Genomic DNA, 27,591 nt, shown 5'->3' with positions numbered 1-27,591 from the left:
TTACCCATTTAAAGTGTCTATGTACAATTCAGTGGTTTCAGTGCATTCAAAATTGTTTACCCACCACAATCTAAGATTTAGAACATTTTCATCCTCCTAAAAAGAAACCCCCTACCCATTAGCAGTTCCTCCCTACTCACCCCACCCCTCCACCCTAGCTACCACCACTCCTCTACTTTCTGCTTTCACAGATTTGCCTATTCTGGACATTTCATATAAATAGAATCCAATTTGTGGTCTTTTGCAACTGGCTTCTGTCGCTTACCATATCTTAGAGGTTCATCCACGCTGTAGCATATATCACTACTTCATTCCTTTTATGGCTGAATAATACTCCATTGCATGAGTATACTGCCTTTTATTTGCCTGTAGCAGTTGATGGACATTTGGTTGTTTTTACGTTTTGGCTATTGTGAATAATGCTGTTATGAACATTCCTATAAGATCTTTTGTGTGGATTATGTTTTTCTCTTGGATATATACTTGAGTGGAATGGCTGAGCCATCTGACAACTGTGTGTTTAACATTTTAGGGAACTGCCAAAGCAGCTGCACCATTTTATATTCCCACCAGAAATATGTGAGAGTTCCAGTTTTTCTACTAGTCACCAACACTTGTTATTACCTCTTTTTTATTATAGTCATTCTACTGGGTGTGAAGTGGTATCTCACTGTAGTTTTGATTAGCTTTTCCCTAATGACAAATGATGTTATTTTTTCTTGTGCTTACTGGCCATTTGTATGTCTTCTTTGGAGAAATACCTATTCATATATCTTTTGCCCATTTTTAAATTGGGTTGTCTTTTTATTATTGAATTATAAGAATTCTTTGTTCTAGATACCAGTCCCTCATCAGATATATGATTTTCAAATATTTTCTACCATTCTCTGAGTTGTCTTTTCATTTTCTGGATTATGTGGCATGTTTTTAGTTTTTACATAGTCCAATTTAATTCTTTTTTATTTTGTTGCTTGTGTTTTTAGTGTCATATTTAGGAAACCCACTGCCTAATTCAAGGTCATGAGGTTTTACTTCTATGTTTTCTTTTAAGATTTTTATAGTTTTACATTTAGGTTTATGATCCATTTTGAGTAAATTTTTGTATATGGTTTAAGAAGAGTCTAACTTGATTATTTTGCATGTGGGTATCCAATTGTTCCAATCATTTGTGGAATAGACTGTTGTTTCCCCCATTGAATTTTCTTGGTACCGTCAGTGATGATTTACGTTATTAAATTCAATATCCATTTTCCCCTATTTGACCTTCCAGCAATATTGATGTAGTTGACTATTCCCTCCTTGAAATATTCTACTCTCTTGGTTCTCCTTTCGCTTATCTTGCTATTTCTTTTCAGTATTTATAGATTCCTTATCTTCTACCAAGCTTTTAAATGTTGAGTTTCCAGTTACTATGACTGTGTAATAAATTAGCACAAAACTTAGTAACATAAAACAATCATTTATTATGTTCATAGTTTCTTTGGGCCAGGAATTCAGACTGGACAAAGCAGGGTCAGCTTATTTCTGTTCCATTTCTTTCAGTCTGGGCCCTCAGCTGAAAGACTCAGGCTGAGGACAGGTATGATGTGAAGGCCGGTGCCATTACATGTCAGGCGGCTGATAATATTGACTGGGAGCCTCAGTTCACATCCACATGAGCCCGTCTATGTCCGGGGGATGGGGGGAGAGGGAAAAGAAGAGAGAAGAGAAAGCCAGGGGGAAAGTCATATAGTCTTTTATGACCAACGTTCAGAAGACACAGCATCACTTTTGTCTTTTTTTCTTTTTAAATCAAAGTCTCACATTCAAAGAAGGGAAAACAGATTGCCTCTTTCTGTGGAATGGTAAGGTTCTTATAGGGTATATGGGACCAGAAATATTGCTGTGGCCTTTATAAAACACAATCTGCCAGTCTCTCCTGGCCGCACAGTTCACATCCTTCCCACATGCAAAATACACTCACATCATCCCCCCCAAATCTCCCAAAGTGTCATCCCTTTATGGCATCTGGGTCAGGCTTGAGCTTCGGGATCTCACTAAGCTCAGGTCCAGATGCAGGTGCAGAATCCTTGGGTACAATTTCTTGATGACAGCACCTTGAATGTAGTTCCACTTGATTTGAAAATTTGGGGACTAAAGAGACAAATCATCTCCCCCCTTCCTCACCACTACCCAACATACAATGGTGAGGCATAAGCTTAGCTTCCTGCTCCAGGAGGGGGAAAGCAGAAGACACAGAGAAGCCCCTGGTTCACAACAATTCTCTTTTTCATACTCTCCCCCTGAGAGCCATTCTGTTTCCGTAGTTTTAAATACCGTCCATAAATTCATGACTTCCAAATTTCCTAAAATCTGAGCTCCACACTCGAATATCTCATTAACCATTGGACACCTACCTGCACTAGGATATCACACAGGTATTTCCAACTGAACATGCGAAAATGCATTCTTGTTTTCTACGTAACCCCTTTTCCTCCACAAACGTGTTCTTTTCCTGGTTCCTCCATCTAGGTGAATGATGCCACCACTCACCTAGTTAGTTGCTCAGACCAAACCCCAAACCAAGGACGCAGCCTAATTCTCTTCTCTCTCTCTCTCCATCCAATTATCAGCAAGTTGTATATTTTCTTTCTCCAAAATATACTTTTTTACATTGTTTTACAACAATCTTCTTATTGGTCACTCTCCTACATTCTTGCTCCCTTCCAATTTCCTTTGACACAGCAAAGTAATATTTTAATTAATGTCTGGTTATGGCATTCTCTTGCTTACAGTCTTTTGTGACTTCCCACTGCACTGAGTAAAACCTGAATTCCTTACTATGCTCTAAAAGGTCCATATTACTGAGCTTTGCCTGTTCCTCTGACCTTATTCCCTGCCATTTTCTCCCTTACCCACGACATCTTCTCTGGGCTTCTTTCAGTTCCTCAAATATACCGAGCTCTCAGAAAGTTCTGTACACTCGCTATTTTCTCTGCCTGAAACATTCTCTCCCAGCTTCCCACCCCCACATACTTGAGGCTTTCTCACCCTTCAAGGTGTGGCATTCTTGACCATTCTAAGTCTGTACCTACCCCCTCTTATTGTCTATTATTGTATCCTGTTTGTTTCCTTTATAAAACTTGTCCCAATGTTGTTACATCCTATGTGATTACTTATTTATCCTCTATCTTCCTAAATAGATTATATGCCCCACTAGGTTAGGGCCTATATCTGTGTTATAAGCCTACCACATCATATGCACTCAATAAATGTGTTGAATATTGTTTAAAGGTATAGTTTTGTTTTGAGATAGTATGTTAATAATAATAACGTTGAATGTATTATTTCCTGATTCTTACTGAAATAGCCTTTTATTTTTCTCTTCCAGTAACTGCCCTTCCTTTTTGGCTGCTGCTTTAGCCAGAGCCACATCAGATGAAGTCCTTCAGAGTGATCTTTCTGCACACTATATCCCCAAGGAAACGGATGGCACAGAAGGGACTGTAGGTGAGTACCTTTCTGTATCATTTGTTTGAAAATATAAAAATCTACTCATGTGTAATGACACACAGAAAATGTCTGCAAAATACAAAATCAAATTATGGCTGATTTTATGGTGGTAGCAAGAGAAAACAAATGCAAAAAAAATGCTTTATCAAACTAATCAATAAAAGGAAAAGAAAAATACAAGTATATTTTGAAAATATGTGAAGGTAATTGGAACAAGAGATAATCATAACAGGATGTTATCATAAATATCTAGATAAATGGAAAAAGTAAAGTGAAAAATGTGAAGAAAACAGGAAAGATGAGTGAGTGAGGGGAGACAGTTTAAGCAAAACTATTTAAAATTTTTAGCTTACCTTTAAGTAAAAAAAGTAAAAAAATCAGATATAAAAATTCAAGAAATCAGTTGTAACAGAACTTTTCATTATGTTAAATTTTATATCAACCAATAAACAGAGACTTTATGATAGTCAGACATGTGATTTAATTGCATGGATCATTGTATTTCTTTTATCCAGGCAAATTATGAGGTTTTATTTATTAAGGAAGGCATAATTTATTAACGTATTAGACTTATACATATCTGATAGACTCTAAAGAAATACCAATTTTTGTAAAAAATATGAAATTACTACTAAAACTGTTAAAGAATTTTAATATTTCATTCTATTTGTTCTATTTTAGACGTTTACCTTGAATTATGGTGCATAAGGAGCAAAGCATCTATTAATGAATTAGAGTAGCTAGATTCCAAAGACTCTGAGGCAGATACAAATATTCCTGGTCTTCCTTTATGTCTCTAGATCATTTTTTGACAGAAAATGGGCAAGGAAGGAATTCCTCTGCTTGTTTTTACTGAGAGTAATTGATTCACTTGGAAACAAATTATTCCAAAGTCAAGTTGGATGGAATCCTGCTACAAAGCATTGGTCTTTCCTCTGGTACTGATGCATGTAATGAAAAGATGAGGGAGAGTATATTCTGCTTCACTGCAGCCAGGCTGATGGCTGACTCAGCTCTAGCTCAGGACAGTGACATTAAGGACTGATGAGTAACTTATAGCTGTGAGGGGTGGACTACTACTTTGAGTAATTTCCTTTTTTTTTCACACCCTTTTTAATTTTATTTTTCCATTTCAAGCAGCAATTATTTACACACTAATGCTCAACACCACTCCCTGCAGGAGGAGAAGGAGAATACTTAACGTAGCAAGATTGAAACATTGTCCTACATGCCTACTTTGGAAGAATTTTCTGAACCCCCATAAGATAGCAAAAGTGAAATGAAGGGTTTTTCTTTTGGTGGGTATCATTGGTCATTCTGATTTTATATTTTTCCAAGAGATTACCCAGTAATTTCTCCATGCCACTGCTGTGATTCAGAATGGTCTATTATAATTCTCAATTTTTGGCAAGTCCTTAATCTATTTAACCCAAATCCCTCAGTGTGAACTGCACTGAGGAGCGGCCCTACAGCGCGTATTGTGTTTCTCCATGTGTCAGAGGGGAATGAGCATACTGAATGCGGCCTGCTGTCACTGGCTTAAAGGCAGTAAGTTCCCAGTGAAATGCCTTTTGTGTCTCCTTTTAGTAGTTTCCAAAAACAGTCTTTAAAAAAAAAACTTCAAGTTCTTTTCATGTTTACATCATCCCTAACAGAATGTTTGCTAAACAACCTTGCATATCTGTTGGTACAAATTTAGTTTAGCAGATGTAACTCCTGTCTAGACAACCTAAAATCAATTTTAGGTTGAAATATCCCAATGTAAAAATTAAAAACAAGGGGAAAATGATCACTAATACAAAGGTAATTAAAAGAATTTTTTAAACATTGTGTGAATAAATGTGAAAACCTGGATATTTTCTAGAAAAACACAAATTAACGAAGAAAGAGATTGAGAAGACTGTTAAGGAGCTACCTTTCCAAAGAGACAGGGAGCAGATAATTCTACAGGTGAAGAATCAAAGATAGACAATTCCGATGCTTTTTAAAATGAATTATTCAATTGCATGGAGAAAGAAGGAAATTTTCCACAGCAAAAGTGATACAAAAACTTGTCTAAGACAAAATTAAAAAATGAAATGAGATCAATCTTAGTAATCAATATTAAACATATTAGGTTAAAATATTTGTACATAAGTACAACAGTTAATTTATTTGATGAGTATTTTATTGAGGGTCTACCATGTACTTAGCACTATGCTGGGGAAACAGCAGTGAACAAAACAAAAATATTGGGAAATCAATTAACGTAATTTATATATTAATAGGTCAAAAGAAAAAATACTGGAAACATCTCTAAAGATGCCCAAAGAAGCATTTGATAAAATTCAACATACATTCCTTATTTTTAAACATATACTTAATAAAGTAGAACTAGATGGATACATGTTGGACACTGTAGGGCAAAATTTGGCTCAACCCAAAATCTAGCATTTATGCTTGATGTTTACTCAAGAATTAGTTGGTTGCAAAGTGACCACCAGCACAACTCAAACTGGCTTCAGCAAAACAGAATTTATTGGCTACCCTTCAAGGTAAGAGCTACACAGCTAGATTCAAGGGTTCACATGTCATCAGAACCTGGTATTGCTCCAACTCTTTTTCATTTTGATTTTATTTTCAGGCTCTAAGTGGTGGCAGAACGACTGCTAGGAATGCCAGGTCTTCAGCTGCCCAGGTTCAAATCAAGTGGGAAAATTAGTAACTTTACTCCATTGCTCTTATATAAGTCACAGGTCTTACTCCAGTCAGCCCAGCTTGGATTATTTCCCATTCCTGAACAATCACTATGGCCAGAGGGGTGTGATTCTCTTATTTGGTCAGACCTAAATCACGTTTTACTCCGAGATGCACCTGAGACTGAGAGTAGAGAAGGAATGTTCCTGGTAGAAAGAGGAATGTTTGTTGGGTGGCAAATAACACATTAAAGCTAGGAAGCTACCTTATTGGACAGTCCAGGTCTATATACTAAGAGTAATACACAAACCAAAGCCTGACATAGTGGTTTATATTATTATCAGGAAATCTAGGAACTATCCTGATAGTATCAGTTGTTTCACGCCACCCCATTCTCCCTCAGAGTTTCTGAATTCACTTATTGTGTTGCAGTCCTCTGTTGTGATTGAATCAAATGCAGACAAATGCAGGGTCTACATTTGGGTGGCTCTACTGCTGCAGAGACCATTGGGGTGGAGTGACACAAACAGGTAATTGCTGGCTGAAACAGACAGTCTCTGGTAACTGATGCTTTAAAACAAAGACTGGAGTTGCTCAAAACAATCAAAATGTTGAGTTGTTTATTGGCCTCAGTTTCCCTCTTATACACACCTCCTCAGGTTTTATTTGCTCTTGGAACTTTTTAAAATATATCCTTGATTTTCAGTTATATAAAAATGTCAAGGGGACAAAGCCACAAAACATGGTTTACTGCCCTATTAATGAGAAAAAAAGCAACAAAAATCTTGAGATCAGTTTTCTGAACATAGTCATTTTAAAAAGAATTTTGAATAAGAAAACAGGTAAATGTAGTCACAGGCAATGGCAGGGCGAGGAATATAAAATGAGAATCCTAAGTTCCTAGGCTGTTCTAGAACACATTCTCTTCTTTTGGGATTTGTGTTCTAGATCAGAGGAGGCACGCAAAGCTATTTCCCATCTGGCACACATTTTCTCAGGCTGTCATGCTAAATCTGATTTAGTAAAGTTTTAAAAAATTCTAACTTTTTTTTTTTTTTTTTTTTACCTGGGATGTAGGAGGAACCTCTAAATACTGTCCTAAGAAAACATAATCTCCCTTTGGATATTTCAATAGCTGCAACTTGAGTAGAGGACAACTTGACTGGAGATGATAGTCTGTCTGGTCGGTACTATTTAGTGTTGCTTAAAAGGCTTTCACATCTGTCCATCCACTGATGGATGCAAAGTCAGCCCCAGAAGTCACCCAGGCTACTCCACTTAACAGGTCATGTAGCAGATTTAAGTAGTCTAGGGTAAAGAATCCTCTGATTGCCATCTTTTTTTTCTATATAGGGTTACACACATAGAATTTAAGTACTTGTTTTCCTTAGAGAAATATAAAACTCTTAACCCATTTGCTAAACTATTTAAGTTACTGCCTAAAACATTAATTAAAAGTGCATCAAATAAAATTTACCTCCAAATTATGATCACTTATGGGAGAGAAAAGTTGGGAAACTCGGAGAAGGTAAAGAGGTCAGGAAGAAAGCGAGACAAAGACGAATGTGTAATCAAGGCAAACTCTTCTTATTCCTGTAGTTTGTAAATAAATAATCTTTTTTCATAGGCCTTTCATATTCCAATTAACTGGATAACCACTGTTCATATTTCCTTCATTCCAAGCATAGGGGGCTGGCTCTCCCAGTAACCGTACCGCCAACCAGAAGGGAACCAGCACTCTGAACTAGATAGCAGTGGCCTGAGCACTTCGCAGGCGAGAAAAAATCCAGCCCTGACTGGAGGTTTTTCTCCTTAGGACATAAGGATTATCTAAGTTACAGCTGCTGGCTGATGATTTTTCTGTTAGATAGGTTGTCATTTTCTCTCTCCAGAATCAACATTTCATTTCTCTTGAGAAGGGGGAATTTCTTCCTTTAAGAAGGAGCTTGACTAATGTAACCTACTTCTGTCTTTACCAATCGTGCAAATGAAAAGCAGTTTTTACAAGGCTCTTCATTGGGGGTTCTGTGTTTTTTTCAGAGATTGAGACAGTGAAATTGGCCCGTTCTGTGTTCAGCAAACTGCACGAGATTTGCTGCAGCTGGGTGAAAGACTTCCCTCTCCGCAGGAGACCCCAGCTTTATTACGAGACATCCATCCATGCCATCAAAAACATGCGCAGGAAAATGGAGGACAAACATGTCTGCATTCCTGACTTTAATATGCTCTTCAACCTAGAGGTAAAGGGCACTTCTGAAGAGTCAATGAGATTTAAAAAGCAAAACCAACACCTTCCTGGTCCTGTCTGCTAACAGGAAAACTTGTAGTATACTTCTAGCAGTTCGGATAGGCTGGAATGGGACTGAAGGGCATGGTGGCACAGGTGTGTGTGATCAGACAAAAGGAAAGGAACCTGTCTGTTATTTGCATAGATAATGTGTTCACGTGGTTTAGAACTGGAAAATAAAATCTCTCTCATCCTTGTCTCTCACACCATTGCCCTCCAGGAGGGCAAGGGAATTATCAGTTTCTTGTGTAACCTTCCAGAGCTATTTTATAAACACACAAGCCAAGAAGAAATCTGTTGTATCTTGACAAAGCTGTTTTTAAAGGAAACTACTTTGATAGTATAATCAAATGGTATTTATGAAGCAACCAACACAAAACAGAAACATAAAAGAATGAATCTGAGACTGAGACAGTTTTCTGGTTTCATGTGTTTTGTGGTTTTTTTTAATGTCTTGGTTTCTGAGATAGGAAAGCAGCTGGAATTGCATTTCATGAATCTCTGTGACTGACAAATTGGATCATATGAGCCTTGTCAACTTAATAACCATTTTCTTGTTATCATCCTCTTTTCTTTCTATTAAGTGTATTATGTTAATGCAAACAGAGGTAGGTTTGTTTCCTTTGCCTGTCACTTGCCTCTTCACTCAAGTCCATAACTTAAAAATTACAATGCAGTAATTTCTACAGAACACAGTATTTCCTTTATTTAACAGCTAAATTTTAATTTTAGCTGACTGTTAAGGTCTGATAAGCAGTAATGGTGGGTTGGTAATTGGTGATTATTTTACAAAGATGGATCAGGTGATATCTTTGTTTCCAAATGTTATCTTGCCCACGCAAATGTCACCCAAAAGGCTGTTAAGTGATAATCCTTATATCACTACACCCATTTGAAGATTATACTCAGGTTTGAGGGCATCATGGCCATTTGTTGACTTGGTTGGTTTTCATTTTTGCCTCAAAATCAAGTCAAGAGGCCTAATTCAGAAAGGAGCACCTGGCTATAGTGAAACAGGCTTTGAGGGCAATTTGGCAACACATACTTAGAACCTTGTAAATTGACACACCCCTTGATCTGGTAATTTCACTTCTAATTTTATAAGAAACAGAAATGCAGAAAAGTCTTACCTATATGTTTTGTTTGACATAAATATTTTACACAACATGGTCAGTAATAAAAAATTAGAAACCTAAATCATTATATATAGGGAATGGTAACTACAATATGCTCATTACGATGTATGGTACATACCCATTTAAAGTTATGTCTTTAGGTAATACTTAATGACATAGGGGAAATGCTAATATAATAAATGACAAGAAGCAGGATATAAAATTCTATGTACAGTATGATCCTAATTTTATTTAAAAATCTGTATGTATAGAAAAATGACTGGTTGTGGAGGGTGGGATTATAATTGACTTCTTCACATTTCTTTATTTGTCCAAACACGCATACATTATATTTATAACAGGGAAAACTTATTTTTTTTTAATTTAAGAAGCTATACTATTTAAAGAGATCCATTTGGCTCCCTTCTGTTTCTTCTGATGCTATATTAAGAAATCTCCCCACCAATCTCACATTGGTTAGTTATATTCACACCCCCCCCAGAGATATTATTACCCCCTCCCTTTTCTGATAATCCCACAACAGCTTACTCATCATTTAAAAACTGCTTGTATATGCTGTTTTTCAATTTTACCCTTGTTCTGCCAATTGAGTTGTTTAAAAATGAGTACTACTTCAGTACAGAAGAAATTCTACATGTCGGGACTTTTTTCTAGATACTATAATCAGTTAATCTCTGATGGCATTATATATAGATGGTGTTGATTAAATTGCTGAATTAACTAGTTATAGATTAGATGTAGATTTCATAATGTTTGGATATTATCATTACTCTATGGACATTTATATGTAGTACTTTTGTAAATGTAGTATATCCTTTAAAAGAACTTTTTCAAAGCACAAATATACCTGTTGTTTTAGTAGTCCTACCAAATCCCCATGAGATAGTAACTCATCGCTACCTAACAGAAGGGAAAACAAGCACATGAAGATTGTATGATTTATTTTGTCCGTTTGATTTACTGTGAATGACAGGACCTGGACTCATCTGAGCTCCTAGAGTCTAAAGAATGTCAAAGACAAAGTCATTCCCTAGTTGCCTAAAGGGAGTCCAGGACTCGATGAGAGTGCAGTGTGCTACAGGTGTCCTACGTGAGTTAGCTCTGTGATTTAAACACAAGCGGAAAGTGAAGAAGCAAACTACTGATGGTTTTAATGTAATCTTGTGATTAGGCTTCCTTTGTCAGGATAGAGCACAGGTTTGGAAGACCCTTCTGGCAGTTGTTTTAGAACTTCAGGCAGTGGGTGGGCAAGCAAATGGGAAGCTAAATCTGGATGAGGGACAACGTAAAGTGGTTCAGGGCATTTGGACATCTGATGGGGTTCAAGTTTTGCTAACCAGTTGAGACTGTTATTTACAGTGAGTATTCAATGCGACCATGAATAACTTATGAAGGAGATATTATAGTTCAGAAGTATGGGTACATTTTCATGATCTCTCTGTATTTTAAACAACCTAACATAATTGGCCTTGTGCTGGAAGGCCAATTATTTCCTTTTGTTGTCTGTTTCTAATTTTACTGAAATACTTTTTTTATTTGGAAAAAAATACTCAATCCATAACAGCTGTTGTTCAATTGCTCCTAGTTTCTCTTTTCTCCCTCTCCTTTCAAAATTGTAGCAGCAATTTTGAAGCAAATGTACGTGGGTGGTTTCCATGGTACAAGACAACAGCTTTCAGAGAGGGCACCTCAGCCTGAGCTTCTTGGGCATGAGGTGTTCGTGTTCTGGTGTGTAAACAGGTGTCCTAGTATTGCAGGTATTTTAGCAGCCGATGAGGCACGTCAGAAAAGGGAAAGATTCAGTCTCCCTCTCTGGGTGACAAATGCAGTGGAGGAGGATGGACTGCAGCACAGGCACTGGCTCATTTGCATCATGCGATGCCCAACTCCCGTAACTGTTTCTGCTTCTGTCAACAGGATCAGGAAGAACAAGCTTATTTTGCCGTGTTTGATGGCCATGGGGGAGTGGATGCTGCCATCTATGCCTCCGTTCACCTGCACGTTAACTTAGTACGCCAGGAGATGTTCCCCCACGACCCTGCTGAGGCCCTGTGCCGGGCCTTCCGGGTCACTGACGAGCGTTTTGTGCAGAAAGCAGCCAGGGAGGTATGCCTTTTCATTTCCTCATGAATTGTAGCCATGAATGCACTGGCGGAGCTCGCCTTGATCTGTGGTTCAAGGGCTATTTTGGGCAGGCATTAATTCAAGTTCTCTTCCAAATTGTATTCCTGACCCCTAGTACTGGATTCTGTTGTGGTTCTAATTCTGTTTTCAGGAAGAGTTTTGGCGGGGTGATATGATGTACAGTATAGAAACTCCTAAGCTGTAATTTTCTAGAAAGGCAATCCATTGATGGATCTGGCAGGTGAGTTTTATCTTTCTTATTTACCATTGCCTGTCAGGTTCACACCAGGACCATCTCTCTAAGCAGACTTCTGGTGATAAAATCTGAATATGGTGATTAAAACAATGGTCTAAAAAAGAAACAGAAGCTGGGATTACTCCCATACATTTGGTTCTAAATGGTTGGCAGTGTTTTTCTATCTCTCTTGAGGGAAAATTTGCTTGGAGAGAGTGAATCCTTAGATGATCCCTGAACTGATTTTCTTTTAACAGGAAGAAAAGTCCGAGCTCATGTCCTAATTTCTTAAGATTAATCAGACTTAAGGTTTTTACTTTGAATGAATGACAGGAGTTCTATATGAAGATCTAGAAGTAAAAATTTTAATCTAATTATCATTCTGGGTATTGGTACATAATTATAGTACTCTATATTTATTTCTAACTGGGGGCCAATAGAAAGAGAATAATTTTTAAGATTACAGAATTATATACACACAGAAAATCAGACTTCTCTGCTGTGACCGAAACCTTAACTCTTTTGAAAAAGACTTGGAGAGGACAGGGTAATCATTTTAACCCATTCCTTTGATCTCATAGTTATGTAGTAGTGAGGCTTAGAATTAATGAAACGATAATTCAGAACTATTTGGTATTAAGCAAGAGAAATATTCCCTATCTCCCTATCCACACCCCAAGTTTAGATTAATATGCAAATCCAACAACAGAAACCACGAAGGTCTACATATAGAGGGGGGGCTAGAAAACAAAATACAATTTTTACATCAGACCTTCCAGTCTCTTGAGGGCCAGCACTGCTTGGCCATCTGCCATGGAGCTGCTGGATGTCATCATTCTGAGGACAAGAGCTGGCCCGAGAGGTGACCTGTAATCACCAACATGAAACTAAGAGAATCAATGTGTCGTCTTCATCCTCTATCCCTTTTCCTGTGTCCTCAAAATTATTGCTTTTCTGACCATGTCACCTCCTTTGCTTTGCCAGTGATCCTAGTGTCCCTCAGTCCTGCCAATAGTTCTCTTGAATAATTGAGGTTTGTCTCAGCAGTTACTTTCCTCCTTGTGCTTCCATGTGCTGCTAACTGCTAGGAAGAAAAGTAGCTATTCCTGTTGTGTAGCAGCCCTGCCTCCTGTTCTCTCCAGGGCATATGCACTGAAGTGTCTTTATCATGTGTTCCAGGGGGCTGAGTTTCTGAACAGTCTGTGTGGGAAGACATTTTATTGGTGGGTGAGGATTTATAACAAACTATCCCTATACAGGGAAAATGAGAACTTGTTTTTCTCATTGGCTGCAAGGGGCCTTTTACTACCCTCGACGCATTGGTTCTAATTTAGGCTAAGTCCTTAGTAACAGAAAGTCATGCTCATTTGGTGGTGACTCATGTCAAATGGAGACGTCATCTAAGTATATTAGTATCAAATGCAGTGGTACTGGGCTATTGGAATGAAATTCCAGGCTGTTAGTTCTTTATGCAATGTTCCAAAAGCAAAGGCCCCTAAAATTATTGTAGAGGAATTCTTTTGTTTGAGGTATAAATAAGTATCTTAACCACTCCAGGGAATGTATGTGATCTCTTAGCTCCTTTCTTAATATCCAGAGAATGGGAGCATTTATGTAGCAGTCAGATGCTATATATGTTATTTTGTAAAGCTAGGACTCGCCTCTGAGACATACAGTAGGTCAGTAACAAAACAGAGACCAGAATATGGTAATCTGTACTCTTAGGGTTGCTATAATGGATTCAGCACTGGACTGGGAGGAAAACGAATTTCATTTCTCTTTTGTGTACTGATCGATTACCTGCCCTTGGACAAGTCACATAACCTGCCATAGTTTTCTTACCTGTATATAAAATTGAATTAATAATCATCCCCCTCTTGCATATCACAGATCAAATTGGATCTGTGTGTGCACACATACATACATACATGCACATAAAAATGAGAAATTTGAATTAAATAGGAATTGCCGTTTATTTGTGAAATTGAGTTAATAGTCTAGCTCCCAACTGAAATGTCTGTATCAACTATAAATTGCTTTTCAATGAGAATTTGATATTTATTTATTGTTACTGACTCTAGTTGTATTTAAACTATTTCCAGAGTTTAAGATGTGGGACCACAGGAGTGGTGACGTTTATCAGAGGCAACGTGCTGCATGTGGCCTGGGTGGGTGATTCCCAGGTTATGCTTGTGAGAAGGGGCCAAGCTGTTGAACTAATGAAGCCACACAAACCGGACAGGGAGGTAAGTATGGTCTGTTCCACAAAGATGGTTTTCTAGTTAAGATTCACTTATTTACCATAATTATCACTATTATCTCACAACCATGCCCACCTTCCAAAAGAGAAATAAAGAGAAGCTGATGAGTATTATATGTTTACTGTTAAGGGAGATGAATAAATCCTGAATCTAATTATTTGCTTCTTTTATTGCATTGCTGTTTAGGATGAAAAGCAGCGAATTGAAGCCCTTGGAGGTTGTGTAGTCTGGTTTGGTGCCTGGAGGGTGAATGGAAGTCTGTCTGTCTCCAGAGCTATTGGTATTTTTGTTTCTCTAAAACTGTTCTTTTCCAGCTCATTGTCTTATATTAACTCTGATAGAAGGGAGCCTGTGATAATTTATATTATCAGTGTTCTTATTATTTAAAATAACAGTTGGATGATGCCTCTTTTAATTATTTAATTAACCTACTCATTTATATACTTAAGTTCCATTTTAAAAGGGAACTATATTGAGAAACGCAGAACTTACTAGTTTCTATCTTTTTTTTTTAACGGAAAACTTTGATCTTTGGTACGCAAATCTACTTAAAACCACAGTGATCCTTATTTCATTCCATTTTGGTTCATATTTAGTTTAAGTCAGTAATTTCCAGAGAATGGAAGGCTCCCCCACATATTTTACCTTGCGTATATCTTTCAATATTTTTCAATGAATTCTAAAATGATATAAACAACAGAAAACAAAAATTGATAGGAAAATCATTGTGCTTTTTAGATGAAAATAACTTTCCATATGAGCAATATAATAATTTGCTAGACAACCCTGGGTTTCAAAGAATCTGCTCCCTGGGACCTAAATCCTAAAAAGAAGCGGAAAGTTAACAAAACTCTGTCTAAACCTTGAGAGAGTAAACAGCTAAGTTGATTGGACCAAGTGCAAGTTCAAAGAGTTGAGCTAAATATAGTCCTATTTCTGTCTTTCTTTCACTTTGGCACCTGGGTTTATTATTTTAGGCTTCATGGCTTAGCTTCATTTTCTGGTTTTTTAAAAAGTAAATCTATGTGTGTGTCTAATGGAAGCTATGCATTTCTACTGCAGTTCTTAGTCACTGTCTCCTGACGAAATGAAGCAGTTTGGTACAGGGATAACATGGATAAATGGAATTCACATCTGCTCTCCAAATTTTGCTTATCATTACCCCCAAATTCTAGAACATTAACAAAATCTCAGGGGACTGATTCAGTTTCACCACTTGTGAGTTCCTCTTGCCCTTTGGTAAGGTGCCTACAAGCTGTGAAGTGGCCCAAATGTGAGCCGCTGAAGGCTGAGAGAAAAAAATTCTGCAAATGCCTCCTGAAAAACTGCAAGTGGGCTTTAGCTTATGACTGAGGGAGTTACTCAGAACTCTGGAATGAGGCCATATACGGGATACTTCCCATTTCTAAAACATCCCTCCATACAGAATTAGTTTTTGACAATTCCAGCCAAAGACCTCTTCCTCTTGATCTGCCTTTGTCAGAGTATTGAGAGGGATCTTTAATGCCTGTTACAGAACTAGCTTTACTGGAGGATACTTGCCTTTTCTTGTTTCTAAAAATACAACACAAGGGGAAACTACAGCAGGGGAAGAATGCCCTTGAATAAGTGACAATCTAAGAGAATAAGGCAGACTTCACAGAGGAAGTAACTTTGGAGTTGGATATGGAGGACATTGTTCAGAGAGGAAATTACTGGTACAGGGGAACACAAACCCATGGGCACCTGAAAGAGCACATGGTGTTTCAGGAACAGCAGCCAGTCCAGGAGGCGGGGGCAGTGGTACCAGGGAAGTGTGGGTGTCAGGCTGTGAGGGGCTTTCCCAGGTGAGTGAGCAGAGGGACCCTTGTGATCAGGTTTGTATTTGTAAGGTATTTGTAATGATGGCATATGGAAGACAGACTAGAGTAGAAAGCCTAGATGGGCGGTAACTCAGGAGGCTGGTGATCCAGTTTGTTACAGAGGACAGCTAAACAGGATACAGAGGAGAGGGTATAAATTGATGAGACAGAAATGACAGGCTGTGGGGGAAAAGGAAAACTAACTTCCAGGTTTCTGACTTGTGTGACTGAAGATGATAAAGCATTTGTAATAAAGCAGCAGCAACTTTGGGTGTGGGAAGGGCAGATAATGAGTTCATTTTGGACCTATTTTATATTCCAGGTACTTGTGGGATGTCTTGGAAGAGATCATTTATATGCAGTTGGAAATACAGATCTGGAGCTTAGTAGAGAGTTCTGAGGTGTAGCTAGAGATTTGAGAACTCACCCAGTCTGGGCAGTAATATTAGCGACCTGTGAAACTACAGGCACGGATGACATTGCCCAGGAAGAATGTGCAGTGTGAAGAGGGACAGACCAAGGATGAGGCTCAGATTTAAGGTAGAAGAACGTAACGAAGTCATGCTTTCTGGGTTGGTATCTTGGATCTGCCATTTTACAAGTTGTGGGGCTTGGAAAGTTTACTTAACTTCGCTGTGTCTATTTGTTCCTTTGTAAAGTATGAATAGTAACCACTTAATTCATGGAGTTTCTGTATTAAATGGTATACACATGCACCACACTTAGCACCCTGCCTGCCAGTCTTAGCACACAGTAATTGTTAGTGCTATTATTAAGTGAAGAAGCCAGTGAAGAAGACAGAAAAGGGATCAGTTATAGAAGCAGTGTATCTCGGGTGCTAGGGGAAGCGGGTTTCTAGGAGTAAGTAGTCAGCAAGGTCAAGTGCTGCAGGGGTCAAGTGAAAAGTGGGTTACAAAAAGACCTGGAATTTTGAAAAGAGGAAACACAACAGGGCCTTGAATAATGTTTCGTTCACCGTCTTGTCATTATAACACCGATGAGCTGCTGTAGGAACCTAACTCTTGTCAAGCCCGTGGTAAACTGGTTTCATTTTATCTTGTTTCACTCAAAGTCAAAGAACCTATTGAGGACGTTAAGCAAAGACTTACTATATAATTGGTAACGTTTGAGAGAAGTGTTTTGGCTTAATAGGTGGAAAACCAAGAAAGCCATCAGGTGAGGGAGAAGGAGCAATAACACAGCAGCGCATGTAGATTTGGTTTCTTGGACAATTTAGTCGTGAAGGGAAATAGTGTGGTGGCTTGAGGGGAAAAGCCGATTTGGGAAAGGGTTGCTTTTACTGTTTTTAGGATGAAATTTTAGATCAGACCATGTTTGTAGGATAAAAGAAGAGACAAGCAGAAGCGAAACTGAAGATGAGAGAGAAGCCAGAGCCCTAGCGAGACAGGTCCAACAGCACAGGTTAGCTTTGAGAATGGAAAGGACACCTCTTTCTCTGAGAAAACGGTAGCTGATATAGGTGAATCTCTACAGATGAAAAGAAGAAGAAATGGGGAGTTGGGGAGGAATTGAGGGAATTCAGGCCTGATACTCTTAATTTTCTTTGAAGTAGGAAATTAGGCCATCTCCTGAAATCCAGTAACTTGGAAGGGGAAGGTTGAACAATGTGAGATTTAGAAAGCTCTTGGAATAGGTACATGCAAAAGGACTCCTAAACAGAGTTCAACTCTACATAGAAATAATGACACTTAAAGCTTTAGAAATGAAAAGACTTTAAAATGTTTCTCCCCATGAGCCCTTCAGATTTGATCCAAAGCTGACAAAAGCATGATATGTTTCCTAGCATATGGAGAGAGGAGGTTGAAGACAAAAGGATGTTGCCATTTCTACCATGAAATGGATAATCATGCCCTCCTACCAAATTTGGGGGCGAAATGTCATGAATTTGACATCCAACAGTAGAGCAGGTGAAAAGCCAGAATTCTGGCAGTGTTTTCTCTGTGCGAATCTTTGTATGTTCTGTTCTAAACTAACAGTTGCAGTAGACTTTTAATTGAAGCACTAAAACAAGATTTTTGGGAACAGTATGACTCAGATCACATTTATTTTTAGAGCTGGAATTCAGAAAATAATGATGATGATAATAATACAGTCAGAGTAGGGGATGGAGAAATTTGTAAAGTGGATTGTGGAGGACACTGAAGGCCATGACTGGAAGTTTAATTAGCTTTAACAGGCTAATTAAAAGGTATCATAAAGTGGAGGTGACAAAATCAAAACCAAGCTTGAGGAAGATGGTTCTGGCTACTGTATGAAAAAGAGTTTCTTACCTTATAGATAAACTAACACAGGTAAATATATTCAGTATCTGTTGTTCAGGGTATCCCATCATGCAACCCGCTGAGTAGGACACTTAGCCCACACTAGCGCTAGCACTTATCCATAGGGTTCCTGAGCTTTCTGAGCCTATCTGAGGATTAAACAGGGATGTGGAATGTTAGAGAGAATCTTACTTGGGTAGGAGAGAACCTGGAACACATACTAGAAACAGTGATAATAGAGCCAGATCACTTAAGTATATTTATCTTCACTTTATTTTCCCCTGGTCAGAACGTTCCGTGTTAGTGCAATGGAAAGCACAGTAACTATGAGGATTTCTAACCAGTGCTAGGATTTGGACGCAGGCAGTCTGACTCTGACTCTCGTGCTGGCATTCTTTAACCGCTAAGCTCCGTGCCACCATACTTTACAAATGAGAAAGCACCTTGTACATTTTTAAAAACTATTGTTTACCGATGAGTTATGATACCCTAACCTAGGAATTATTGCTCAATAGTCTGTGTTTTTTATGTAAAGAAGTAAATGAGTGTCCCTGTTGTAGTAATAAGCTATTTGGCTACCCAATGGCTGAGGACCCTTTTGCTAGGCTTTCACCAAATACCTAAAAGAAAATGAATGGCTTTGGAAGTGCACTGGATCTGAAAGCTCCAATATGCACTGTAGTTGATGGATGATTTTAGTAGTCTTGTGACAGAAACCTAGCTCGTGGGCCTGATGGCTCCAGTCCATCTCTACTCCAAGCATGCTATATTCAACTACACATTACTGCCTAACAGCTGCCTCTCTGTCTTTGCTAATTCTGTTCCCTCAACTCTGCCTGGTGACAACTAACGATCCTTCAAGGCCCAGCTCAAATGTCATTCTGTAAGTGGATGAGCTAAGCAAGGAAAGAGAGAAATAAAGACCCAGTAGGGCTTGGGGCGAGGGGGGTTCTCACAGTTGTTCACAAATGGAGAATGAACAACAGCAATAAAAACAGAAGATGAGAGATCATATGAAGAAAGCAAGAATATGGTAGTCCCTGAAGATAAGAAAAATGATCATACACTTTCTAACTGTTCTCTACAAGTAGTATGGAAAGCAGCATTTCAAAAATGAAAAGCAAACAGGACTAACATTCTAGTTACCTTGTCAGAGGCTTGGGATGACTTTCCTGGCTTGAGGGATTTGGACTGGATTTTTAAAAATCCCTTTGTAACTCAAACCTTCCTCTGTGCTCATAGCATGAAGCTACTGATTTCTAAACAGGGGCAGAACAAAAATTAAGTGTTTAATGAAGAGAGTGATCAGAACTTTGGTTTTTCAATGTGGACTTGTTCTCAAATCAAACCTAACCACCAGTAAAAGAATAGAGCTACTAAATCAACAAGGTTTTCCTACATAGAATTGGATTTTTCCGTACAGCAACAAATTTAGATTTGACGTTTGTTGCCTTGCTCTGCTAAGCCTAAGTCATAGCTACAGGCACAAGATTCAGAGTCTAAACTAGATAAGAAATTAAGCCCAGTGAATGGCAATTATTTAACTGCGAGTATGGAGTGAGCAGCATCTGATAAGCGGAGAATTCAAGTGGTTTATCTACAACTAGCTTATAAATTCTTTCTCATAAATTCATATCACAATTCAGCAGATTGTGATCAGAGTCACAAACATTCTTACATGCAAGTTAAACCAAACTCTGACCTACCTTCTAATTCCCACAGGAGATGCTGAACATAAGCCATACATCTGTGGGGATGCTGATTCTGCCTCTACTGTTTTGGATGGAACAGAAGACTACCTCATTCTGGCCTGCGATGGCTTCTACGACACCGTGAACCCTGACGAGGCAGTGAAGGTCGTGTCTGACCACCTGAAGGAGAATAATGGAGACAGTAGCATGGTCGCCCACAAATTAGTGGCGTCAGCTCGTGATGCTGGGTCAAGTGATAATATCACTGTTATTGTGGTATTCCTGAGGGACATGAACAAAGCCGTAAATGTTAGTGAGGAATCAGATTGGACAGAGAACTCTTTTCAAGGAGGGCAAGAAGATGGTGGGGATGATAAGGAGAATCATGGAGAGAGCAAACGCCCTTGGCCTCAGCACCAGTGCTCAGCACCAGCCGATCTAGGCTATGACGGGCGTGTGGATTCATTCACTGATAGAACTAGCCTGAGCCCAGGGTCCCAAACCAACGTGCTGGAGGACCCAGGCTACCTAGATCTCACACAAATAGAAGCAAGCAAACCTCAAAGTGCTCAGTTTTTGGCACCAGTTGAGATGTTTGGCCCTGGTGCACCAAAGAAAGCAAATCTTATTAATGAGCTAATAATGGAGAAAAAACCAGCTCAATCATCATTGCCTGAACGGAGTGGTGCTAGAATGTTTCCCTCTTCCTTTAATTTGGGTTCAGCAGGGCCGCAGATGCCCAGAATGGAGAGCTTGTCTCCTGTCTGTTCTAGGTTGGAGAATGAACAGTTCCAATTACTGGGAAAGAGAGGTTCTAGGTTGTCTCATCTACGCTACCACTACTCAAAGAGGCGGCACAGCTTCAGGTTTAACCCGACGTTTAATGCATTTCTCTCTGCTCAAGAGCCTTCCCACAAAGTAGGCACCAGCCTGTCTTCACTTATTCGAAGTGGGAAGAGAAATAGGATGTTAAGAAGTTCTCTACCATGGAGGCAAAATAGTTGGAAAGAGTATAGTGAAAACATGATGAGGAAACTCAGAAAGAGTAATGATATTCCATATCCAGACCTTCCCCAGAGCTGTAAAATATAATCATTCTCTTTAAAGTAGGCTAGCTAGCTCCCTCCCCCATGAAAACACCACTATCAGAGTAGAACAAGGTAGACATTTCTGAAATCTATGCGCTTCACTGCGAAGACATGGATGGCTCAATTCTTAAATGTAAATATATCTCTAGGACACTCAAAATACAGTGTTTTCACTCTAAAGAAACTAATTGGCAGTTTCACTAGCAAAATTACACAACTGATCCCTGTAATGTAGCTCTCCACTGCAGACAACCCCACCCCACGTCACTAGTGGAAGCTTGCGAGTTAGTTATTTTAGTCAGGATACACAGTGTTGAAAAATCTCAACGCAGTTGAAATCTGGTCTGATGTGCCTAATATAACTATGGAAAGCGTAATGCAGAATTAGATTTAGTTGGGGAATGTTCCTTAAAAGACTGGGGAGGGAAATGCCTCCCCCCCTTTTCTGGTTGGTAAATGAAAGACTAAAAGCCATATGGGTTTTAACTGGTAACAATGAAAGTAGAAACCTAGTGTAAAAATGTCATATTCTCAGACTTGTGAGGCAGCATATAGTCATAAAGATTTACTGATTTTTTTTTCTGTAACATAAAAGACTATGAAAATTTTTTGAATGTAAAAGTATTTCCTAGGGCTGTAGCTATTTGGGAGCTTCATAACCTGCTATGGTGCTTTCGGCAGAATTTTTATTATTTGTAATTTTAGAAGATCGCTTACAACTGTTATGATGCTAACGTGGTTTTCACGGGACCTTCATCTGTTTAATGGAGATGATGTAAGGTATAAATATACTAGAATCAAGTTGCCATTTAAAAAGAAAAGTATTCTTTCTGTTTTTTCTGCCTTTTCTTAAGGTCACAGACAGCAAAGGCATATACTACTCTAAAAAGTGGTTTTGGAGAATGAAAAATACTAGTTTTGACCTCTCTAAAACTGTTTCCCCCAAGGGAATAAAGGAATTGGTGTGAAGGGACTGCAAGTACTGACTAAACTGAGCCCAGAGGCCAAGCGCACAGGAGACTGCAGATTATACTCAGACTAAGGTCTGCTTAGTTATGATGGAGAACGCCCCCGAGTCCTGCTACATGCAACTTCAGATTGTAGATAGGACATGTTTCTCATTTCAGTATTTATTTATTTGTATTTGATATTTTTAAATTGTCTGCTTTTTGCCATTCCTGCAGTTTCAAGCCAGAGGCATATCTTCAACTAAAGACAGCAAATAAACTAACAATCAGGTTCATTCAGTGAAGCAGCCTCTGATTCTGAGAATCAGGAATGTGTCCACGTGACGTTTCACCCTCCCCCAGTCAGCCATGGAGCAACCCTGCCAATGGACAGGAGGTACCTGCTATAGTGCTCGGTCATGCATACTAGCAAGGGACCAAATGCTCTTGCCGAGAAATGTCCACTGCCTAATCATGTTTTCACATAATAATACAATTTATGTTCCCCAAATCCATAATGGAGGACTAAAATTCCTGGATTTTAAAAACATAGAGGACTGTAGCATATTTTGGGTGCCAGCATATCTTTGTCAAATAAGTAAAAACAGCTTCACTTTAGCAAGGATCAGATCATTAATCTATAGATTTTATTTTAAAAATTTGGATGTAAGTAGATTTTCAGTATTTGTTTTCTCAAGTCTTGTGACACACGGCTGAAAAGGAGGGAGTGAACATGGCCCCAACTACAGTGCCAGAATCTTCACCACCCAGTGCTTTCCTTTACCCCCACAAGGACCTCACTCACATCTTTCATTTCCTGAAGCCCAGATCTTGTAAACAAACCCGTCAGGTGCAGTGTCAGTTTCGAATCAAATTATCTAAAGAAACAAGAAAACAGAGGTAGCAGAGTGTTGGTGTATTATAATCCAGAGCATTTAGCCAGTTAAACATATTTTTTAAAGATTTTCTATAGTTGTTTTTGATCAGAATAAAGGTGAAAGGAAAGAGGGTACAAGTGATAGGTTTTTTCAGTGGGGAAAAATGGTTGGATGAAATTGGGATGAACACAGACCACGTGTTTAAGGGTCTGGATTTGTAGGTTTGACTACATAAGCAGTGTTAACTCCATTCTCATACCAGCAGCCCTCTAGAAAATAAATCAAAGTAGTTCTAGTGTGGTCAAGTTATAAAACAATATTGTAAAAAATAGCAAATTTTCATTCATCCACAACATGCATATTTATAGAGTAGATAAGTACCATTTGTAAGGTAAGTCCTTTAAAATTCTCTAATAGATATTAAAGTAGTGGTTATTGGTCTGATATATGCTGCTCTTGGTTCTAGAAACTAGATAAAAGCAGTGCTTTGTGAAATGCAGTGTTATATCTTAATGCCACTGATGATAGAAAGTAGTTCCCTTCAGTTCAAAGCCTGTGCCCTTATTTGCTGCTTGCTGACGTAAGCAATAAGTACCCCTCTAACTAATGGTTTCCACACATTTCTGTAACTCGTACTTAATGATGGTGTTACCTGGTGATTGTAAAAATATTAGAGCGATATAAAAGTATCTATATAATACATATTAACTGTTAATGCTGAGGTATAGTCTGTGAATTATGTTTTGTACTTTTCCTCATTGCGTAATTTAGTGGTGGTGAAAGTTCTACACTCAGTCTCTTTAAGAGTGGCAGTATCCCTTTTTGAATTTAACACGATCTGCATCAATTTGTTTGCCTGCTAAAGTTTTGTTAGAATAGGAAATAGTAAAATAAATATAAACAAGAAAGTATAGCATCGGTTAGGGAAATGGACTTCAAGTCACCAAGCGAAGTCATTACAAACTCCTTGTGCATTCACTGTGAGTTTCAAAGGGAATCAATCCCTAACTGAAAGGCTTCCTTTGTTCACTTTCTGGATGTGTACTGTTGATGGAGATCTCATGTGAAGCAGCATTATCACACCAAACACTGGGCCTATCAGTCCCAGTTAGCTCTGTACAGTGGTGGAAACACATATGTATATACTTTTTCTTTACCTAGAAGTGCCATCCACTGTCCTTGAATTAATAAGATGAAAGTTACGGTTGCATTTAACTAGGAGGATCCTTGAAAGTAACACCTTTTTTCCTAGGACAATGTCAACAAAAGTCAATGTCAGAGTCGGATTCTGAGCACGTTTATAGTGGAATGTCAGCTGGTGGTACAGCGTCTTCATGACAACCACACTCCACTGATGCCAGTAAGAGGGGCAACATCCAATGGGCAGATGAAAATGATGCATAAAGTTAGGTCAGTGTTTGCAGAAAAAACTGCTGGGGTTCAAGTACTTCCTTCCCCATCAAAGGCTTTTCGAGGCTTTGTAAGAAAGTGATCTTAAATTATCATTTTGATGTTTTCCATAATTTGTTCACTCAGTGATCATTCTCACCTCAAGCAAGGCCATAAAAGGGGATACTATAGTTTTGGTCACGTCATAATTTGGGACAATTGTTCTTTGCATATTAATTAGCAAAAGTAAGAACATACTTTTCTCACCTTTTAAAACCGTGACTCTTCTGTTCTAACCTGTGAATAGCTTAGATGATTTTTCTCAAAACAAGATACCACCAATATTATAACAAAACTATTTTCCAGACAAATGGTACTGTGTTGAAAAAAACTGTTACTTCCTCTAGTGGCATTTTATCTTCTATTTTGAATACTATTTATTGTACTAATTAGAAAATATGAACTAAGATAGGGAACTCCAGACTGACAGAGCAATTGTTTGGAAAAGGAAATAACTCTAATAAACTCTGATGATTAGATAATTAATCCACATGCATCCTCGTTAACTTACTCTAGGTGCTCTTTGGTGAGACAGGCTTTGTTCTCTTGTTCATATTTCTCTGCAAAGAATTCCCTATGGAGTAAAGCGAATGCAGTGAATCATTTCTTACCAAGTAAATTTATCAATTTACGCTCTACCGCTCACTTCTGAGTTCAGTTGTAATCATGAGTGATCCTTCGTGTTTTATTTATTAAAACTGTTCATTCAGGTAAGAAGTATGTTGAAATTTTGCCAATATCTTAATAAAACCCAGCAATTTAAAACCACTGGTCATTTGTCTTTTTATTCAAAGGAAAGATAAGTTATTTAGTGCTGAGATTTAGGCTGCTTCCCTTAGGACTGAAAATAAAATCCTGAAATAGTAGTTTTCATAAACTTTAGAGTAGGGACATTTTAAAAAGAAAATCTGCTAAGTGTTGCTATATAATGGGGCAGAAGAAATAATGGCTGAGAATTTTCCAAAATTAATGATAGACGCCAAACCATAGATCCAAGCTCAGAACACCCAGCAGGATAAATACCCAAATCACACACGAAAGAAAAAGAAATCTCCTTCCAGATAGTTTCACTGGCAAATTCTATCAAATATTTAAAGAATAAATAATACCAATTCTATATATTCTCTTCCGGGAAAGAGAAGATTCATTTTTACTAGGTCAGCATCACTCTGATACCAAATTAGATGAAGCCGCAACAACAAAACTACAGACCGATGTCCCTCATGAATATAGATGCAAAAATCCTCAACAAAATATTAGCCAAATGAGTATCACTATACACTCATAAGAATGGCTAAAATTAAAAATACACAGTACAAAGTGTTTATGGGATATAACTGGAACCCTCAGTAGCTATTGGGAATACAAAATGGCAGTGGCACTTCTGGAAAAGTTTGGGGGTTTCTTACAAAGTTAAGCATATATACCTACTATGCGACTCAGTGCAATGATTCTGACACCACTACCTGGTGTTAGGCCAAACTTCTCAGGTTCTGGGCAAAGTCCCTCCTCCACAGTCTGCTCTCACTGCAGATACCAGCTCTAGGTTTGGGGATCCCAGGCCACCACCCTCATTTTTGACTACAAATTTGGGAGTTCCCATTATCCGCCCTTAGGTTTGATAATTCACTAGAATAGCTCACAGAACTCAGGAAAAGACAAATATAGTTTTATAAGGATATAAATCCGAACCAGGCAAAAACGAGAGACACACAGGGTAAGGTCTAGGACAGGCCCACTGTGAGGCTTCCTTGTGATCAGGACATGGTACCCTCCTGAAACACAGATGCATAGCAATACAGAGGACTGCCAACCTGGAAGCACCTCAGAGCGTTAGTGTGCCAAGTTCTTACTGGGGTTTCCTTCCGTAGGCATGACTGACTTACCAGAAATCAGGCTGAACTCTTCCGGCTGATATCACATGACTCAGAGCCCTAATCCTCTAATCACATGATTAGTCATTCTGGCATGGCCAGCCCCCATCCTGAGTCATCTCATTAGCATAAGCGGTCAGGACCCACCATAAATAGACACTCTTATCACTCAGGAAATTCGAAGCACTTAGAGGCTATATCCCAAGAACCAGGGACAAAACCAGCAAATTCTCTTATTATACACCCAGCAATCTCACTCCAAGGCATACACCGTGTTTCCCTGAAAAGAAGACCTAGCCGGACCATCAGCTCTAATGCATCTTTTGGAGCAAAAATTAACATAAGACTGGGTGTTAATAATTAAATTAAGTTAAAATAAAATATAAAAATATAAAATAAAATACTGGGTCTTACATTAATTTTTGCTCCAAAAGACATATTAGAGCTGATTATCTGGCTAGGTCTTATTTTTGAGGAAACACAATATTACCCTTGAGAATGAAAACTTATATTCACACAAATGTTAATAAAGTTCATAATTACCCCAAACTGGAAATAACCCAAATGTCCTTCAATGGGTAAATGAATAAACTGTGGTGCATTCATACAGTGAAATACTATTCGGCAATAAAGGAGAATGAAGTACTGATTCTCACAAGACGGTTGAAACGCAACTGGATTACGGTAAAGCAAAAGGCTCCATATTGTGTAATTCTATTTATGTGACATTCTGGAAAAGGGAAACCTAAAAGGACAGAGAACAGATCGAAGTTGCCAGAGGCTGGGGGTGGTGGGGAGGGGTATACCTATAAAGAGCCAGCCCAAGGACTGCACTGTTCTGTATGATGGCAAATAACACGACTCTATTTGTCAAACCCCACAGAACTGTGTATGCCACAAAAACTGCATTTTAATGTATGTAAATTTAAAAATCTACCAGGATGTGTGTGGGCAGATAGAATGCAGAGTATAACAGATGAATCTAACTACATTACAAATGAACCACATCATCACACTGAAGAGATAGCTAGGGAGGAAAAGAACTAATGTAACTTAATACCTAAACATTGGGAAAGTATTCTGACATGATACTGAAAGGCTGTACACAAACACTGGACTGTAGCTGATCAATTTGTTTCTCACAAAGGTGTAAGTCAATAGTTCTGAAACTACTTGGTTTATGTATTAGGATTGAACATGTAAGTAAGTATATTATAGCTAATGAAAGCCAGGCTGTTAGAGAAAGATATAATAAATAAAAGGAAAGGCTAAAATGAGTGCTGTGGAATTGGACTGGGGTTGTAGGGATCAATATAGACACACACGGTTT

At 38.4% G+C, this 27,591-nt stretch overlaps 2 protein-coding genes across 5 annotated transcripts in view; one reads left to right on the top strand and one right to left on the bottom strand.

Moving 5' to 3' along the window:
- The window catches only part of PPM1E (protein phosphatase, Mg2+/Mn2+ dependent 1E), a 130,131-nt gene extending 104,976 nt beyond the window's left edge, over positions 1-25,155 (top strand). Inside the window, exons 2-7 of the mRNA XM_081029030.1 lie at positions 3,371-3,489; positions 8,209-8,408; positions 11,509-11,697; positions 14,053-14,196; positions 14,398-14,491; positions 20,057-25,155. Of these exons, the coding sequence (XP_080885156.1) occupies positions 3,371-3,489; positions 8,209-8,408; positions 11,509-11,697; positions 14,053-14,196; positions 14,398-14,491; positions 20,057-21,117 (1,807 nt within the window). The 3' untranslated portion in view covers positions 21,118-25,155. The remainder of the gene's footprint in view (positions 1-3,370; positions 3,490-8,208; positions 8,409-11,508; positions 11,698-14,052; positions 14,197-14,397; positions 14,492-20,056) is intronic.
- TRIM37 (tripartite motif containing 37) overlaps positions 1-27,591 on the bottom strand; it is a 238,113-nt gene that overhangs the window by 123,373 nt on the left and 87,149 nt on the right. Inside the window, exons 25-27 of one of the 4 annotated variants that reach the window (XR_013991978.1) lie at positions 24,899-24,961; positions 22,866-22,938; positions 1,443-1,664 (exon numbers count right to left, since the gene is read on the bottom strand). The exons of 1 other annotated variant lie outside the window; for it this stretch is intronic. Coding sequence is in view for 2 of the 3 variants with exons in the window: in XM_081029028.1 (XP_080885154.1) it covers positions 22,935-22,938; positions 24,899-24,961 (67 nt within the window). In the remaining variant the exon portion in view is untranslated. Of the gene's footprint in view, positions 1-1,441; positions 1,665-22,678; positions 22,939-24,898; positions 24,962-27,591 lie in introns of those variants that run through there. 2 more of the 4 variants (XM_081029028.1, XM_081029029.1) reach the window with 2 other exon arrangements.

Source organism: Rhinolophus hipposideros, assembly GCF_964194185.1.
Source record: "Rhinolophus hipposideros genome assembly, chromosome: 20".
Classification (NCBI taxonomy): Eukaryota; Metazoa; Chordata; class Mammalia; order Chiroptera; family Rhinolophidae; genus Rhinolophus; species Rhinolophus hipposideros.
This window is presented reverse-complemented; position numbering and strand designations above follow the sequence as displayed.